Here is a 17,672-nt window from a genome sequence, read left to right as displayed (position 1 = left end):
TTTTTAAAAAAAGCATAATCTTCTATTTTTCTTCACTTCATAGTATTCAAGCATTAACAACATTGTACAGGTAGGTACTGGGTAATGAAAACCTGCCCCTGCCAAACCCTGTACAACAATCTTTTAATTTTTGTTTTAAATTTGTAGTTTCAAAATAAGCGAATCAGGTAACGTTCCTTCACTGAGCTTGTAGCACGGCTCTGGATGGAAGCCTCCTCTGTGGAACAACCATAAATTAGGCAAACAGAAAATATCCTAGATTTTTAATTTTTTTTTTTTTACTGAGTCTGGTTTCTCAATTATAACTTCGTTATTTTGCCGTTTCCATTTTTTCGGCCCCAATTTCATTTTTCTTCATCAGACAATTCAACTAGAAAAGCTCATAGGAGGGTCTATTTACTGTAAACATTTAAATTTCTCCTGATGAAGCCTGGACGAGACGTGAGGTAACCTATTTTCAAAGGCCTCTAACTAAGAAGACATTCTCCCCTGAATGTTTCGCCTTTAAGACTCTAAGAAACTTAAAAGTAAGCAGCCGGGGCCAGAAAAAGAGATTTAAAAGCAAATATTACTACTAATAATACAATTAATAAAGGAAAATAGACACAAACATATATATTACATAACGTCTGAGGGACCAGCGACCAGGAGAGCGCCGCACGAAGCACGAAGCACGCTCTTTGCCCAATGCGCATGCGCTATCCTTCAACGGTTGCCGGAAGCAGCGCGACAGTAGCCTTTTGACCCCCAGCGAGGTCAGCTTTCCCGCCAAGAGTAGCGCAAGGCAGGCTGGGAACCCCAAGAACCTGGTGCCGCATCTCAACTAGAAAAGCCAGGTGCCCGAGGAGGGGAAGGTTAAGTAAGTGCATGTGCAAAACTTTGCCGGTGTGCACAGATTTCCTGCCGTGACCAACGTGTCCTCAACCTCCATTTAATTAGTCATAGTAATCTCGGATCGTTTTCTTTGATTTTGTTATTGAATCTACCATATAGTGCATTACCACCTTACAGTCTCATGTGACTTCGGGGAAACCAGTTTGCTCTAGCAGTCTCCGACATAAGATGTTTATCCTGTGCCATACACCTGGGGACAGCAGATAGCTTCGAATATCATGAATGTCTCGTTTAGAAACAAAATAATAAAATCAGAGCTGGTAGGTAATTTGAGATTGTCTAGCAGTACAAACTTCCTAGTTTACCGATTGTTATATGTCCGAATAAATTGGGTTAGAGGTGTAAACATATCGTAATTATTCATAATCTTGGTATGTCTGTATTACCAGTTAGAAAACAGTGACTCCATATATGAAAAGACTTGCCCAGGGTCAAATAGGAGAGGAATGGAGACTAGAACCCTGTTTTCAGGGTCAAAAATAGTGAAAATCCCCTGGTATAAAAATTATTGTGGTTTATATTTCTCACACACTTGAAGTTTATGAAGAGCTTTCACATTCACTGTCACATTCTCCTACCTTACTCTTACTTACTACGTCTCTCCCAAGCGCCTTGTGAGGAAGACTCCTGTTTTAGAGATGAGAAAACCTATTCAATTGGTTTGCCCCAATCACAACTAATTTCAGTGTTGGCAGAGGAGGAGCCAAACCCCTAATGACAACATGTTAAATTTATGGTATGGTGCTTCATATGAAATTTACTTTGAGTCATTAATAACTCTAGGAAAAAAAACAACAAAAATATGAAACCGTAAATGCCCATCTGTGAATCATAGAATCAGAATAATGCTGTAGGGGAGGGATAATTTCTCCTCTACCTTCTTCTTAGGATCCTTGGCTACCATTTAAAGACAGAAAGGGAGAGCGAGATAGACAAACAATGATGACAGAGACTTGATCGGCTGCCTCCTGCACAATCCCTCCTGGGGATCGAGTCCACAACCTCCAGCATGTGCCCTGACGGAGAATCTAATCATGACCTCCTGTTTCATAGGTAAACTCAACCACTGAGATACACTGGACGGGCAAAAAATTACATCTTTATCTTTACTAACCTCCAACTGATTTATTTTATTTTTTATTTTAAAATTTATTGGGGTGACGTTAGTCTACATGAACATATAGGCCTAACCTCTAACTGAAAGTTCGCATTTCTTTTATGTAGTTCATAACCCACAATATTAGCAATACTTGTAATTTTACAACCAAAAGAAAACTCAGATATTTTTATATCACCTTACAGTTTTTGCAGATATCTTCAAATATGCTCATCACTACTTCAAATTTAAGATAGTTATTAACTCTTGTTATTTAATGCATTTATAAAGAAGCATGTACAGTATGTTACTATAGCACAAATTTATATTTTAACATTTTAATAATCAGCTTCCTTTGTAATCCTATATATTTTATTTTATGCACTTAAGAACATTATTCTGAGAAGGTGTCCATAGGCTTCATTAGACTGACAAAGGTAAAGAACCCATATTTTTACTCCATTTACAGTGCTTGAAAAATTGTGGGCAAAATAAAAACGAAAGAATAGTCAGGAGACTTATGTAATACTTTAAACAATAAAGAATTTAAATTAAAAAAAGAATACTCAACTAAATACCTTTTTAAAAAATACATTTTTATTGATTTTAGAGAGAGGGAAAGGGAGAGGGAGAAAGAGAGAAACATCGATCAGCTGCCCCCTGCATGTCCCAGTGGGGGACGGAGCCTGAACCCAGACATGTGCCCTGACCCTGAATTGAACCTGTGACCTCTTGGTGCATGGGGTGACACTCAACCAACTGAGCCACACCGGCCAGAGCTTAACTAAATACTTTTTAATTATAATGTTTCTCTATACGTACATTTGATGATAGTTATATAGTATAACCATGTTTTTATAGTTAGCAATCCTTGTTCTTTAAAATGTACTTTATGGGGGGAAATGTACTTTATGGGGAGGGATTAAGAGATAGTGAAATTAGTTTAAGTTCAGTTTAAGATATACTAATGACATCATCCTGCACACATTTTATGTCGTAGGCATGAGCTTATAAAATTTAAAGTTCTTGCTGCCTTTTCAGAACCCATTTATATATCTATAGCAGTTGTGAGGAAAGATCAATCTGAATTATATAAAAATGAGTAATGGAATATTAAATATCAAAACAAATGCAGTTTGGTTATTTTATTCAGGTTGACTTCATTATTTGCTCCAAAAAGGTCCTGGCCAAATTGCTAATAATTGAATTAGTATATTAATTGTTGATCATTAAATCTTGCAAAGTATGTGAAAACAATCTCTTAAGCATTTGTCTACTTTAATAAATGTTTCATTTAAAACATTTATTGAATACTTTTATGTGCAAAGATACAATCTGAGCCACATTAATAACTTAATAGTTTCTTCCATTGAAGTTGCCATAGCCCATCACCAGCATACCACAATTTATACTTTCATGATAGATTATAGTATTACCTAAGAATAAGAAAAGAATGTTATGTGGTAATGATACTAAGTTGAAAAGACAGATAATTATTAAGCATATTCCATCAAGTTACAAAAGGATATCAAGGGACATAAAAAGACAAAGAGGTAAAATAAGACAATGACAAATTGGATTAGGTTGACTAATTCTCATACAGTTATATCTACAATATATTATTAATTTTTACTTTGCAATTTTTTTCAAGATCTGCAAAGTTAACAAAGTAGAAGAGTCAAACTATATATCTACATTGATCATGACACACTTATTTCTACTGGTTATAGCAGGTAAAATTGAAGAGAAAGTGTTACATCTTTCTTGACTTGTTATATAATGAAGAGATCCTCTAGATTTCTGGGTAAGAGGGATAACTAGCAATCCCACAATGATTTCCGCTATTTCTTGCCATCCGAACATATCCTTGTTCACCAAAGTGGAGGCCCCAGCTTTAGAAAAAGAAATAACACAAAATTACAAATGAATGCCACATTATCAATTTTTTATCTGTTAGACTGTGTTTCTCATAAAGAACTCTATATAAAAAGCTGTAGGCCCTGGCTAGGTAGCTCAGTTGGTTAGAGCATTGTCCCAATACACCAAGGTTGTGGGTTTGATCCCTGGCCAGGGCACATACAAGAATCAACTAATGAATGCATAAATAAGTAGAACAACAAATTGATGTTTCTTTCTCTCCCTCTCCTTCCCTCTCTCTCTCTCTCAAATCAATAAAATTGTTTTTTTTTAAAAAAGCTATAAAACAAAATTAGAACAAAATAATATAATAATTTCCCAAGAACTTTCAGGCAATTTTCAAAGGAATTTTAGAAGGCTTTTGTGCTAAACAGGGTGGGGCAAAAGTAAGCTTCTAGTTGTGACTACGTGAAACAGTTTATTCTTGTATTATTACTTATTATATTATTTTCCATATGAACAATTGTAAACCTACTTTTGCCTCACCCTATTTTGATGAATACTTAATACGTAAAGAAAACAATGAAAGGTCATTCCAAACCTTTAATCCTCCTACTTTGTAAATATGCCTTATGCAGGGAATGAGTATTATTATTCTTTCCAAGGCCCCCTCTAAATGTTTTTGCATAATAGGATCATAGGTGATCATTTTCTATTAAACTTAAATTCCTTTAGAGAATGTCAATTAAATATTTTTGAGAGACTACTATAGAAAAGGCATAGGGCAGGGAATTCTAAAGTAAGCAATAAAAAGTACAGCTCTCCATCTCCTTTCCTCTCTCTGAAATCAATAAAAACATATTTTAAAATAAAATCAATAAATAGCATGTCCTCAAATGAGGATTTTAAAAAAAGGAGAAAGAAATGCAGCAGAGAGTTTATAAAGCAGAGAAGTCTTTCACATTTCTGTGCCATGGCATAGGCTTTTTAGGTCATTGGGGAACTTATTTTCCTCCTCCAGTACAGGAGCAATTCTCATCTGAAAACTTAGTACAAGTAGTGTCTTCTCTGTGGAGGCAATTAGGAATCTCTTCCTCTATGGTCCCATAATCATTTAGACATGTCATTATACCATGAGTTATATTTTATTATTTAAAGATATATCTAATTCCCCATTATCAGGGAAGAATAATTTCTTATTAACTTTTGTATCTCCATAGCCTAGATAATGCTTGTCATGTTATAGATGCCTAGTAAAAGCTTATTGAACAAATAAATACTGAAAAGAGGTTTTAGATTTAAACACTAAAAGAAATATATAATCTTTAAGAAGAGTAGTTTCAGTGGAGAAGGGAATTTAGAATATTTAGTATTAAAGATAAATACTGTACAGAGTCAACAAGATCTAAGTGAAAATATTGCTTATTTTAAATGAGCTATCATTTGCCCTAGTGTCTATCAGCTTCAGGATAATTTGAGAAATGTTTTTCCCTTTGATATTTCTTTTTTTAAAAATATATTTTAATTGATTTTTTACAGAGAGGAAGGGAGAAGAATAGAGTTAGAAACATCAATGAGAGAGAAGCATTGATCATCTGCCTCCTGCACACCCCCCACTGGGGATGTGCCCACAACCCAGGTACATGCCCTTGATCGGAATCGAACCTGGGACCCTTTAGTCCTCAGGCTGACGCTCTATCCACTGAGCCAAACCAGCTAGGGCTCCCTTTGATATTTCTTAAACGTGATCTAAATTTGAATATGTGTAACCTATGGAAAGTCTCTGTATTGTTGATGAGATCTTGCACCTGTGCTGTTGTAACCAGTGTCTATATGAAAACATTACTTTTCTATGACAGAATGGTGCAGATGTGAACGCCAAGGATATGCTGAAGATGACAGCTTTGCACTGGGTCACAGAATACCACCATCGCGATGTTGTAGAGCTACTTATCAAATATGGAGCTGATGTCCATGCTTTCAGCAAGTTTGATAAATCTGCCTTTGACATAGCCCTGGAGAAGAACAATGCTGAGATTCTAATCATCCTCCAGGTCTGTTTTTTTGTGTGTTTTTTTTTAATCCCCAGAGTATACTTGAATTGAAGTTAAGAATTTATTATGGGAGCTGAATCAAAACAGATTTTCCCTCTCTTATCAAAGAAGTACTTCTAATATGCCTTAGTCTTGTGACTTAGTGTCATTAGTATACTTAAATATATATATATATATATTCTATAAAGCATTGAATTATTCATGGTGATCAAATAATTTTGGTGTTCATTACAAAAACAAGACTTATTTGGTTTTATAATGATTTTTTTTCCCTCCATGAAAATTTTTCTTTCTAATTAAACTTGATTTGGGACTATATTAAAAGCCTCTTTATGGTTTTTTTGTTTTCTTTTAAATATATTTTTATTGATTTCAGAGAGGAAGGGAGAGGGATAGAGAGATAGAAACATCAATGATGAGAGAGAATCATTGATTGGCTGCCTCCTGCATACCTCCTACTGGGGACCAAGCCTGAAACCGGGGCATGTGCCTTTGACAGGAATTGAACCTGGGACCCTTCAGTCGCAGGTCGACGCTCTATGCACTGAGCCAAATTAGCTATGTTTTCTGAATGTACATCAACTGATGTGAGACAGTACATAGCTCTAAAGCCTATGGAGTCATCTCAGAATTAAAAGTTAGCTGCCCGACCAGGGTGGTTCAGTTGGTTGAGCATCATCCTGTGCACCAAAAGGTTGCCAGTCTGATTCCTGGTAAAGATAAATAATTGAATATATGAATGGGAACCATAAGTGTGTATAGTTCAATATAACTAGAATCAGAAATTTAAGACAACAAGCGCCAGGAGTTGAGGCTGACCAGGCAGGTAGGGAGCAAAGCATAGACAACTTGTCTTCTTTACTAGGGAATATTAATTTTACACTGAATGGTACTAAGTAGAAGAGTTATAAGTTCAGACTCATATTTTAGACAGACCAGTTTGGAAGCAGTATGAAAGATGGATTTGAGATTAAAATTAGAAGGCTATAGGACTAGTCCAGGCAAGAGATGTCTGACCTGGAACAATAAAAGAAGAAATGGAGAGGGAACAGAAGCAAGGACAGATATGAGGAAAAATTAATTTGACTTGTTGCTTGATTGGATCTGGAGGGGTCTAGACAAATCCATAGTATCTAATTGGGTGACTGTGTTTTGTGGTATTGTCATTTAGTGATATGGGAAGCTCTGGGGAAGGACAGTATGGTAGAGAGGGTACTGAATTCCTTGGATATATTGAGTTTGGAGAAAATAAGATACACAGAAGTGAATATGTCCCGATAAATAAGTCTGAAGTTCAGGGCAGAAATCTGAACTAGAGTTAGAGATTTGAAAGTATCTATAATAATAAAAGCGTAATATGCTAATTAGACCAGACTTCCTTCCGGACGAAGCTGGGGCTGTGAGGGAAGCCCGGGTCCCAGGTGCCAGAGGAAAGCTGGTGCTGGCAGCTGGGGGAAGGAAGGCCTACTCTTGCACGAATTTCATGCATCGGGCCTCTAATATAGTATATACCTAATATCCTAAGAATGGAAGGATGTTACCCAAGAAAAATGTAAAAGAGTAATGGGCAAAGGATGGGGCCCTGGAGGAAAGACCAACATTGGCGAGCTAAGCAGAGGAGTAGGTATTCTTAAAGGAGATCAAGAAGGAATGATCAGAAAAGTATTGTAGAAGATCAGCCATGAAAACAAAGTGCTGAAGGCACAATAGGAAGTGAAGAAATGGGGGCACTGAGTTATTTAGAATGTCACTTTATAAGATGTTATCATTATCAATATCATGATCATCATCATAATCACAAGAAAGCATTTGTTGAGGCTCCCTCCAATTCCTGATTTTAATTAAATATACATTAAAGTACAAATATATTACCTGTTTTTCACCAGCCAGTAGTCTTTTCCATTATAGTTACCGTAGCCAACCACTAATACAGCATGATTCACATTTAGAGTACAGGCTTGGTCATAGTAGACACCTGAGAATAAAATGGGTGGATATAGAAAAAGAGTGAATGGTATGTGACAATGAAGGACATTTGAAAATTATATTATTTTTATTAGACTGTTTTGCATATATGGCTAGGTTAATTAAAATTTTAGGAACATATGCTCTAATTTTTAAACTATTTATATTTAATAACTTTTTGCCATCAATGCTGTGTTTGTCAGGGTTTTTTTTTGCCAAGTTTCCTAAAAAGTTTTCTTTGATAAACTGTCACCCTTTTCTAATTATTTTTAACTCATAAATAGTTATTGTATTTTTTTTAACTTAAGAGAGAGAGAGAGAGAGAGAGAGAGAGAGAGAGAGAGAGAGAGATCGCTTTGTTGTTCCAGCTACCTATGCATTCATTGGTTGCTTCTTATATGTGCCCTGACCAGGAATGGGACCCTCCACCTTGGCCTATCCAGATGACGCTCTAACCAACAGAGCTAGCCAGCCAGGGCTACTGAATTTCTTTGTAAATATTCCTAAATTGTTTCTTCCATACATTTTCATTCTTTATTAGATTAAATTATTTTGTTAAAATTTTCTGTTAATCTTCCCCGATGATATTTTTTCCATTGCTTTTCAGAGAATGTAGAAGGGAAGGAGGAAGGGGGAGAGAAAGAAACATTGATGTGAGAGAAACACATCAACTGGAGGCGGGGAGTGAACCTGCAACCCAGGTACATGCCCTTGACTGGGAAGCAAACCAACTACCCTGAGGTATGTGGGGCCAACACTGTAACCACTGAGCATACCATCCAGGGCTAGATTAAATTATTTTTAAGGTGAGGTTTAGAAAATATTATTATGGCCTTCTACCCATCAGTGGGTGCCCTCCTTTATACTGCTATGCTGCACCTGTAGTACACAGAGGCTACAGTGGTTAGGAGCACAGGTGCTGGAGTCAAGTAGCATAGTTTCTAATCCCAGCTAACCGTTTTCAGACTGTGTGACTTTAGGCACGTTAACCTAAGACTTAATTTTTTCATTTGTAAAATAGGGTTATTGTGAGGATTAAATGAGATAATGCATAGGAAGAATTCATCATGGTACTTGGCATATAGTGTTAGTAAACTTGGGCAAGTATTACTTTACTAATTAGAACTGGGTATAAAATGTGTATATGAAATGGAGGGTTCTGTTTATCCTACTCAAAACATTCAGAGGTGGATAATATTCTTTCTAATAGTGCAAGGGCAGAATATAACAAGAGGATGCTATATCTGAGTTTTTACCACTTTTGTAGAGGAAGAAAGAAGGATGGCTCGCATCTATAGCAACAGACACAGGTCCTTTATTGGCCACAGCTTCTTTCAAGGCCTCTTCACTACCAAAAGGAAGTTCAACATACTTTGAGCATGTGGCAGCTCGATATTTTGAGTCATACTGGCACTTTCCCTCCTGCAAAAAAAGAGTATAAATTAGATAAAGAAGTATACTTCACTTTCTTTCATAAATCACCAATATCCTAAGTTTGGACTTCAAATATCTTTTCTTTCCTCATTAGCCTTTTCAAGTATCTAAGGTGCCTTCCTGTTTTTGAAGAAAGAAAAATCAAATCTTCCAAAGCCCAGTTCCATGTTTCATCAATAGCAGAGGATGTACAGAATTATTCTATTGTTTTACATTGTGCACATTTCATATATGCATAAGTTGCCCAGATAATGTCCTCAGACTCTAAGGTGGATTGTAGGGGTGTACAACATAAAGATCATAAACTCTAAACTAGAGCTTTAAAATCTTTTTGGTAATATAATGCCTGCAAGATGATCTGCAGTTTAAATAATGGTTTAACAACCATGTAATATGGAAAACAGTATATTTCATGTGGGAAAGGGGAGGTTACCAATTCATGTTTGTTTCTACAACTACGCTTTTTAAGTGCTTAGTAGAAAAAGAACTTGAAAGAAATAAACCAAAATAATAGTGGATAAGATAGGAGGTTTTGGAGTGACTTTATCTTTTCTAAATTTTCTGCAATATGGATGGATATATTACTTATATTATTTAATAAAATATATCATGAACTCGCAAGGAGGAGGAAGAGAGCATTACTTAGTTTTTTAGTAGCTAGAAGAATGATGTGGTTGATGATTTGAGATCAGAGTAATCATGGGAGGCTACAGAACAGAGTTTAAATACCAGGCAGATATATAGAAAGAATTTTAAGGAAAGTTTGCTGAAATTCCATTTTTAAGCATGAATTGTATTTGCTTGTCTAAAACTAATATGCCACTGATAAATTAAGAAACCTCCTGCATAAGAAAGAGAACTCTTGAGAATTTAGAATTCCTAATCAGGATTTTTACACGCACAACACTGTTTCTCAAGCTATTGGCTTGGTGGTGAGTTTAGTACAGTCAGTCAAGGGATGTAAGATCATGGGGCAGCCCAAAATATTTGCTTGTGACACACCATGGCTTTATAGGGATAGGAAGCGTCTGAATCGATGCCTTTGTTGTCAATGATATATTGGAAAGCCTGTGTCATGTATCCACCATTGCAGCCTTTATTGCTGTATTTTTCAGTTGAGCAATCCACCAGGTTCTGGGCACTCAGAGACACCAGCTTTCCTGTCTTCAGCTTCAGCTGTGCTTCCAGGGCCCCCACAGCACTGAAAGCCCAACAGGAGCCACAAGAACCCTAAAACAGAGAGAAGGTCATAAAGGCAATCAGAGAAAGTCAGTAACACCCAAACTGGGCAACACCCAACATGTCAGCCCTGTCGATAGTTATCGGAAGAGCTCTCCCACTATAATTTCCTCTTCTCTTAGACCAGTGATTTTCAACTGGTATGCCACAACACACTGGTGTGCTGCAAGAATTTTTAAAACATACAATACCTGACTATTTAGTCAGGGGCACTGACCATTTTTCCCTTGATTGTCAAATAAAAAAGAGACAATAGCTGCCCTGGCCAATGTGGCTTGGTTGGTTGAGCGTTGTCACAGGCACCTAGAGGTCACGGGTTCCATTCCCTGTCACGGCACATGCCTGGGTTTCAGGGTTTCAGTAGGGGGGCATTTGGTAGGCAGCCAATTGATGTTTCTCTCATCATGTTTTTCTGTCTGTCTCTCTTTCTCCTCCTCCCTCTTCCTCTCTAAAGTCAATAAAAACGTATTTTTCAAAAATGACAACAACTAATACAATAGCTGTCCAGTATGAATGAATCAAAAATATACCTATTTTCTGTGTCAAATAGGCAAAAACCATATTTTTTGTTGTGCCACAGATTTTAGTAATTTGTTTATTTGTGCTATGAGATGAAAAAGGTTGACAATCATTGTCTTAGACAATGGGAATGAAGACTAAACCCTTGCTCATTCTCTGGGCAAGGTTCAACCTTGATAAAGATTTGCAAATGGCTGAGCTCAGAGCTTAATTACCATATTCAAGCATATTAAGAAACAGTACTTATTAAGCATGTACTAAATCCAAGCTATTTTCACCCATAAATAAAGGAAATAGTTGCCTACAATAAAATGATTTTGAAAGGAGCTGGGGTGATTCCCTTGATCTAAAATACCCTTTCTCCTGCCAAATGATGCCATGCCTGAAACATAAGGTCAAAATTTATTTTAGCTTCTGAATTTTTAATTCCAAAGACATTTTACAAACAGAAAAACAAAAGATACAGAGGGTCCTGAGCCCTATCATAATTGCTCTCACTCTCTTCTCTTCTCATCCCACCTTGCTCTCTACCCAAAGAAAGCACACTGAAATTGCTTTTGGTTAAAGCAAAATCACCTATTGAAATGCAAGCACCCAGGGAAAGAAGTTCAATACATTATTTATAGTCAACACCTAAATAAGCAGTTTATCAGATCTTCCCTAACTTTTATTTTAGAGAATCTCCTATAAGAAACCCAAACCTAGTTGAAAGAAAAGTAACCAGGTGAAAAAAGAGATTAACAGTAGCATTCACTTATTAATTTTTACCTTCTTTATGGGTCACAAGCCGGGGCAGGTGCTTAGAATATTCTGATTCTTCCGTACCTAGATCTCTAAGGTGATACATGTGTTTTACTCTTATTTATCCCTAATTTAGGATTTTTGTAGCTTGTTGGTTTTTTTTACAAGCAAAATAAAGGAAATATAAAAACATAGAAACAAAAATTTAAAAGCTTGTATTTCTTATTCTAACAATGCAAGCCTAATCAAATTAATTGACTGTGTAATTTATAGACTACTCTGAGCTCTAACTCCTTCCTCTCCTTCCAACCTGAATTTCCCAAGTGAGATGGACGGAGATATTCTCACACACACAATACTATTTCTCAAGCAGTTAGCGTGGTGGAGGGTTCAGTGCAGTCGATGGATAGCATGAGCAGTGAAAGTCTGTCTTGACCTATTTGCTTAGTTCACAGTTTTTGTATAATGTGGCTGTAACCATTAGTGAGGAATACAAATAAAGTACGATATGTGGTCCTTGCTCTTAGAAGTTCACAATTTAGTTGGGAAGACAGAATAATAAAAATAATTAGAAAGTACATAAGGGAGATTCACTGCCAGATTATGTAGCTAGACTAAGTATTTACAGAAGAGAGAACTCTACCTAGGGTGCAGAGGCCTGGCATGATGATACTCACCTGGTATTTCACTTCGGTAACACACCCCTTGTCTCTCCAGTCCATAGAATCAGGTAATTTTTTATTAGGGTTTGACTTGTAAGTGACATTTCTCTGCCATGGGCTGGGAACTCTTAGGGAACTCATCAATAACATTACTTCTTCACTGGTCTACAAGGCAAAAATAAAAAAATAAAAAATAAATAAATATAGATCCTTTCACTTATATCCTGCTTTTCAATATCCTAGTAACTATAACTCTGAATATATTTGACAACTGAGAAAAAACAAGTGGTAGTTGTGACCATCATAGATACCTTGTGGGTGAATTATCTGGGTCTCTTTTTTACTCTTACATTTTGCATTAGTATCCCAGTTAGACAGTAGGAAGGAGAAGAAGAAAATTATAAAAACTAGAAGTTACAGGGAGACAGATTTTTGGTTCAAAGTAAGGCATAATTCTATAAAAGAGCTGTCTAAAAAGTGGATTGAACTGGTTTTCCTTGTGAGAAAGAATTACAAAGGAGAGTCCAACATTTAAGTGGGAATTTAATCTACCTAGGGTGTTCCCTTCCAAGGAGGGATTCCAGGGTGCAAAATCTCAAATGATCCCATGATTCTTAATTTTGGCCACAGTGGTGCAGTTTTGCAGGGTAGTACAGAATCTAAAATGGGAGATTTTTTGTGTGATATTAAATGCCTGCATATTAAGAAAGCAGGTGGACCATATTAAATTGTCAATTTAGACTTACATGAGTAGGGTAACTACAAGATTGTGAGCAGTCTTACCAGGCTTTAAAAAATTGGGCAATGTTTTATAAAATTAATAAGAACAAAAAACTATAGTCTATGAGTTTAAAATAAAGAAGGGATTTGTTAAGGAAAGTGGTAACATTAGGACTAAAGGAATCTGTGCAAATTCTTGTCTTTAAATTCTGCATTTTCTAACTTCGTACATGTAGATAATTTGCCTTTGTCATTTACTTTCAATTTGCTTTTGGAAAGACAGAAATCATGCTTACCAAGAGATAAGAGTAGGATTATCTGTGGTTTACCTACCATGTCTGCCAGGTGGTTCATGCCTAGATCATATGAATGCATTCCCATTGAATGCTCCAGGTTGTGAAGCATCACAAATTTTAGATTCTTTTCCCAGATGAAACGTCGTGTTACTTCCTCATTCTAATATGTAAGGAAAAAGAACATAGTTGTACTGAATCCTGCACAAATAAGTGTTCAATAATGAAAATAAACATATTATGAAGCATTCTACCAAATGTGGATCTGCCAGGGGGCATGTGAATAAATGAATATATTCAATATAACTGGTAAAACTGTATATTAATCTTAATTCTTGCTCTTAATTGCTTGATGTAATTAATATTATTTTATGATATATAATGAACTTCTTCAATCTGCTAAAAAGATTTTTGTTTTACAAAGTGCTATTGGTTGAAGTATATCCTTTGTAGGTAGTAAATTCACAACATCTTTACAGGCTTAAAAAATTTTTTTTGCCCTCACTCTTGAAAGATAGTTTAACTGATTATATATTTCTAGCTATTTTTCTTTAGTGATTTGAAGCTATTTCTCCATTTTCTTCTGGTATTTATTATTCTAAACCACTAGAATAGAAAAATGGAATAAAGAAAAATAAATATAATGAAGTATAGGAAAGCAGATTATTGCTTTTAACTTTGGTAACTTTTATGATTCCCTTTCTCTTTGATATTTTGCAGCTTCATTACATGTGTCTGGGTGTGGGTTTCTTTATTACCTCTCTTGGGTACTTTTGATTGAAAGACGCAGGACTTTTTTTTCATATCTAGAAACTTCTCAATTACTACCATTTTAATTTTCAAGATTCCTAATTGAATTTCTAATTTCTTTTATACTTTCTTGTTCATTTGTGTGGATGTTATTATGTATGTTTTATATATGTATATATATTTGTCTTAATATCATTTTTGGTTCTATTATTTTAATTTTATCCAGAGTGAATCCATATTTTGACTATTGAATTGGTTGCCCTCAGGGAGTTTCATTTACATAGGATCAATGTACATGGAATACAACGTATACGGTGCCTCCTAAAATCCCAAGCCCTCATCCCCACGCCCAAGGCTATAGTTTCCAATAAGTGATAACCCGATGAGCAACCAGCAACAACTATTTTCTGCCTCATCTCATTTAAGTGTTAGAGCCCAAGCCCAGACCCTGGTTCCAGGTAGCAAGTCTAGATGCAGCCCTCTCTTCCTTGGAGCAAGATTTTATTGTTACCTCAGTAGTGGTCATGTACAGATATATTGCCAAACCACTGGAGTGGAAAAAATGGAATAAAGAAAAATAAACATAATGAAGTATAGGAAAGGAAACAAGAAATGAACTTTGAAATAACTAAAGTAGGATAAATTAAATAAATTAAGGTAAGATACCAATGGAAAGTCATTTTTATTTCCCCTTAGGGAGTGAATTCATTAAAAAGAGAGATAGCTTTAACCAGACAGTGGTGCCATCTGCACATCTAACTCTAGTGGACTTTGAAATTAGAGTGAGGGTGAAGTCCATCATCCCAAGAAAACAACTCAGAGTGCACGTTCTACTCAAAGTATCTTTTTATACAAAAATGATACATCAAATAAGTAATTGCATGTTTGCCTACAAACTCATTAGTACTATATACCAAGTGTCCCACAAAATGTATATATACAATGTCTGTAGATTCTGTTACATTTTGAAAATGAAATGTATTTTAATAAATACTGACTTTATAATTATTCAAAGTATGTATACCTTTTGGGGGGACACCCTGTAGTTACAGGACTTAGTTATTTGGAGCACTAGGGTTAAGGACTTAAAATCAATAAGTATATTTTGAAATAAAAACAAGAGTACAAAGTGGGAAGTGAGAGTCAAGAAACAACATCTGGCATTCCATCTGCCAGGGGCGGAAATAAGGGTCTTTTATTTCCCAAACATGTCCTCTTTCCCCTTGGCCTGGCACCTTCACTCTAGTGATCTGCTTTGCTTGCTCCCTGGCTTCTCTCCATTCTCTGCTCAAATGTCACCTTATAGGTGAGGCCTTCCCTGACTATTCTATAGAATAATCATTCCCAGCCTCTCCCAGCCATCACCCAGGGCCCTTCCTACCCTCCATGCCTTGCTTTGTTTTTCTCTACTTCACTTATCACCATTTAACCTACTATATACCTGCTTATTTATTGACTTATTTCCTATCTCCTCTACCAGGGTATAAGCTCTATAAAAACAGGAACTTTGTTTTGTTTTGTTTCCGGCTGTACCAAGAGCAGAATCTGCAAAAAAATGTGAACGGAACATTTATTGAAAACACTGCTTGTAAGAATATAATCTGAGAGGGAGAAAGCACAGAGTACTAGAGTAAAAGCAAATCACTCCAGTGGCAATCCCGTCTACCTGTTCCGTGTATTGCTTGCCATAGGTTTTCTTCCAGAGATCCCAGTGGTGATCCAACGTGGGATCTTTGTGCAGTTGTGCCATGGCAGAGGAGCACCCCAGGAGAACCCAGAGCAGCCATTTCATTCTGTGAAAGGAAAGGTCACATAGGAAGAGTAGCTGTTAGCTGCATCTATTGTGACCATATCTTTTGTAACAAAAAATAGCAATGCAAAGTCTGTCAAAGGGACAGAATACTACACATCAGAATTATACAGGAAAACTTTGGGAGGATATGTAGGGTGGGGCAAAGTAGGTTTACAGTTGTTTGTATGAAAATAATACAATAATTAATTAATAAATAATAATACAAGAATAAACTTGTGTACAGAGTTTATTCTTGTAATCAACTCTGTTTCATGTACAAAATTTATTCTTGGAATAAACTCTGTTTCGTGTACAAAATTTATTCTTTGCTATTTTTATGAATTATTGTATTATTTTCCACACAAACAACTGTAAACCTACTTTTGCCCCACCCCGTATAGTCACAGGGAATAACTGCAGATTCAGGGCATAAATACTACTACTAATGCTTATTAGCTCTTTAAAAAGTGATTTTCAGAAATTTCCTGGTATTTGGTAAACCAAACTCACTTGCAGGGTTGGCATTGTTGCATGCAGGAAGCAGGGACTTTCCAGGATTTGCCAACAAATCTAATCAAGGGGAATCCTCTTTCCTCATTAAGGGAAAGGCAAACCTTGGAAAAATCATTTATCTTCAGAATTTTTGAATGCGTAAGTTCTTCTTAATGGGCCTACTTAAATATTCACAACATTTAGAGGTGGTTAAAAGACAACTCCCAAGTATTCTTTTCACATCCAAAGGTCATTTTATTGAGTTAGTTTTTTAACTCCCCCCCCCCCCCCCCGCCAGGAATCAAAATTTTGATTTTAAAGGAAGCAATTAACTTCTTTTGAAAACACCACTTATCTATTTAATACAAAAACATTTTAACAGAAATTCAGTGACTAGCCCTTTCTCAAACTGGATTCTCCTTTTAATTCCGTTTCTTTTTAATTTAAAATAACTGGAATTGGAACCATGTAAATCTTCAAATTATACGCCGAAGAAAACTACATTTCAGCCTCAGGCTTAAATGTCTAAGCACACATTTAACTTTTCAAAAATAAATTCCTTTTAGTCCAAAAGCAAAGAGGCAAATTGAGCCATTTGATTTTTTAGTTTACTTCCTGAAATCAAAGATTTAAAACCTGGCAGGCAGAGCAAGTTGAAGACACAAAGGGTTTAAAGACCAAATGCGAGAAAACAAAACCCAGACAGTACATACATATTGGAACCAGCAGATGCTCCCATATTAAGAATGCTTGAAGGTGGTCTCTATCCAAAGGTTTCAAAGGCAGCAAAGAGACTTCAGCTAAATTTGACTTTAAAAAGAAGTTGGAACTTGTCACATGAGTCATCCCGAAGAGGAAGTGAACTTTCATTTCAGTTTCATTTAAAATCTGCTAGGTCAGCTGCCTCCAGCTCTATCTCTATGATTTTGGAAACAAAGTGGGTACACTAGGCATCATAAGAGCCCTCAGTACAGGAGATCAGTAGAACCTACTCAGTAAAATAAGAGCACTACAAGTTCACCCTTTAATCCTTCATCATTTTGATAATTCACTTTACCCTAAAGTCACCAATTTTCAGATTGGTTTCTCTCACACATTGATGTTTTTCTCTCTCTTCCTTTCCCTTCCTCTCTCTCTAAAAAATAAATTTTAAAAAATATAAAA

The 17,672-nt window shown here is 36.0% G+C and overlaps 1 protein-coding gene across 1 annotated transcript; it reads right to left on the bottom strand.

The window, feature by feature from the left end:
• Positions 1 to 2,565: 2,565 nt before the first annotated feature.
• On the bottom strand, positions 2,566 to 17,630 carry CTSS (cathepsin S). Its single transcript, XM_079760658.1, has 8 exons — positions 17,222 to 17,630; positions 15,891 to 16,017; positions 13,515 to 13,637; positions 12,477 to 12,626; positions 10,303 to 10,530; positions 9,123 to 9,288; positions 7,774 to 7,876; positions 2,566 to 3,882 (listed from the first exon to the last, which is right to left on the bottom strand). The coding sequence occupies exons 1-8, from the start codon at positions 17,245 to 17,247 to the stop codon at positions 3,783 to 3,785; spliced, it is 1,023 nt and encodes a 340-aa protein (XP_079616784.1). The 5' UTR covers positions 17,248 to 17,630; the 3' UTR covers positions 2,566 to 3,782.
• Between the last annotated feature and the right edge of the window lie 42 nt (positions 17,631 to 17,672).

This window comes from Cnephaeus nilssonii (assembly GCF_951640355.1).
Source record: "Cnephaeus nilssonii genome assembly, chromosome: 21".
Classification (NCBI taxonomy): Eukaryota; Metazoa; Chordata; class Mammalia; order Chiroptera; family Vespertilionidae; genus Cnephaeus; species Cnephaeus nilssonii.
This window is presented reverse-complemented; position numbering and strand designations above follow the sequence as displayed.

What these genes read in the sequence shown, in the direction of transcription:
- CTSS (XM_079760658.1), bottom strand. Translation starts at nt 17,247, where the DNA reads ATGGGAGCATCTGCTGGTTCCAATAT. An exon ending in GCATCTGCTGGTTCCAATAT is followed by an intron (nt 16,018 to 17,221) that starts GTATGTACTGTC and finishes TTCCTTTCACAG; the next exon opens with AATGAAATGGCTGCTCTGGG. An exon ending in TACTGGCTGGTGAAAAACAG is followed by an intron (nt 3,883 to 7,773) that starts GTAATATATTTG and finishes CTTTTTCTAAAG; the next exon opens with CTGGGGCCTCCACTTTGGTG.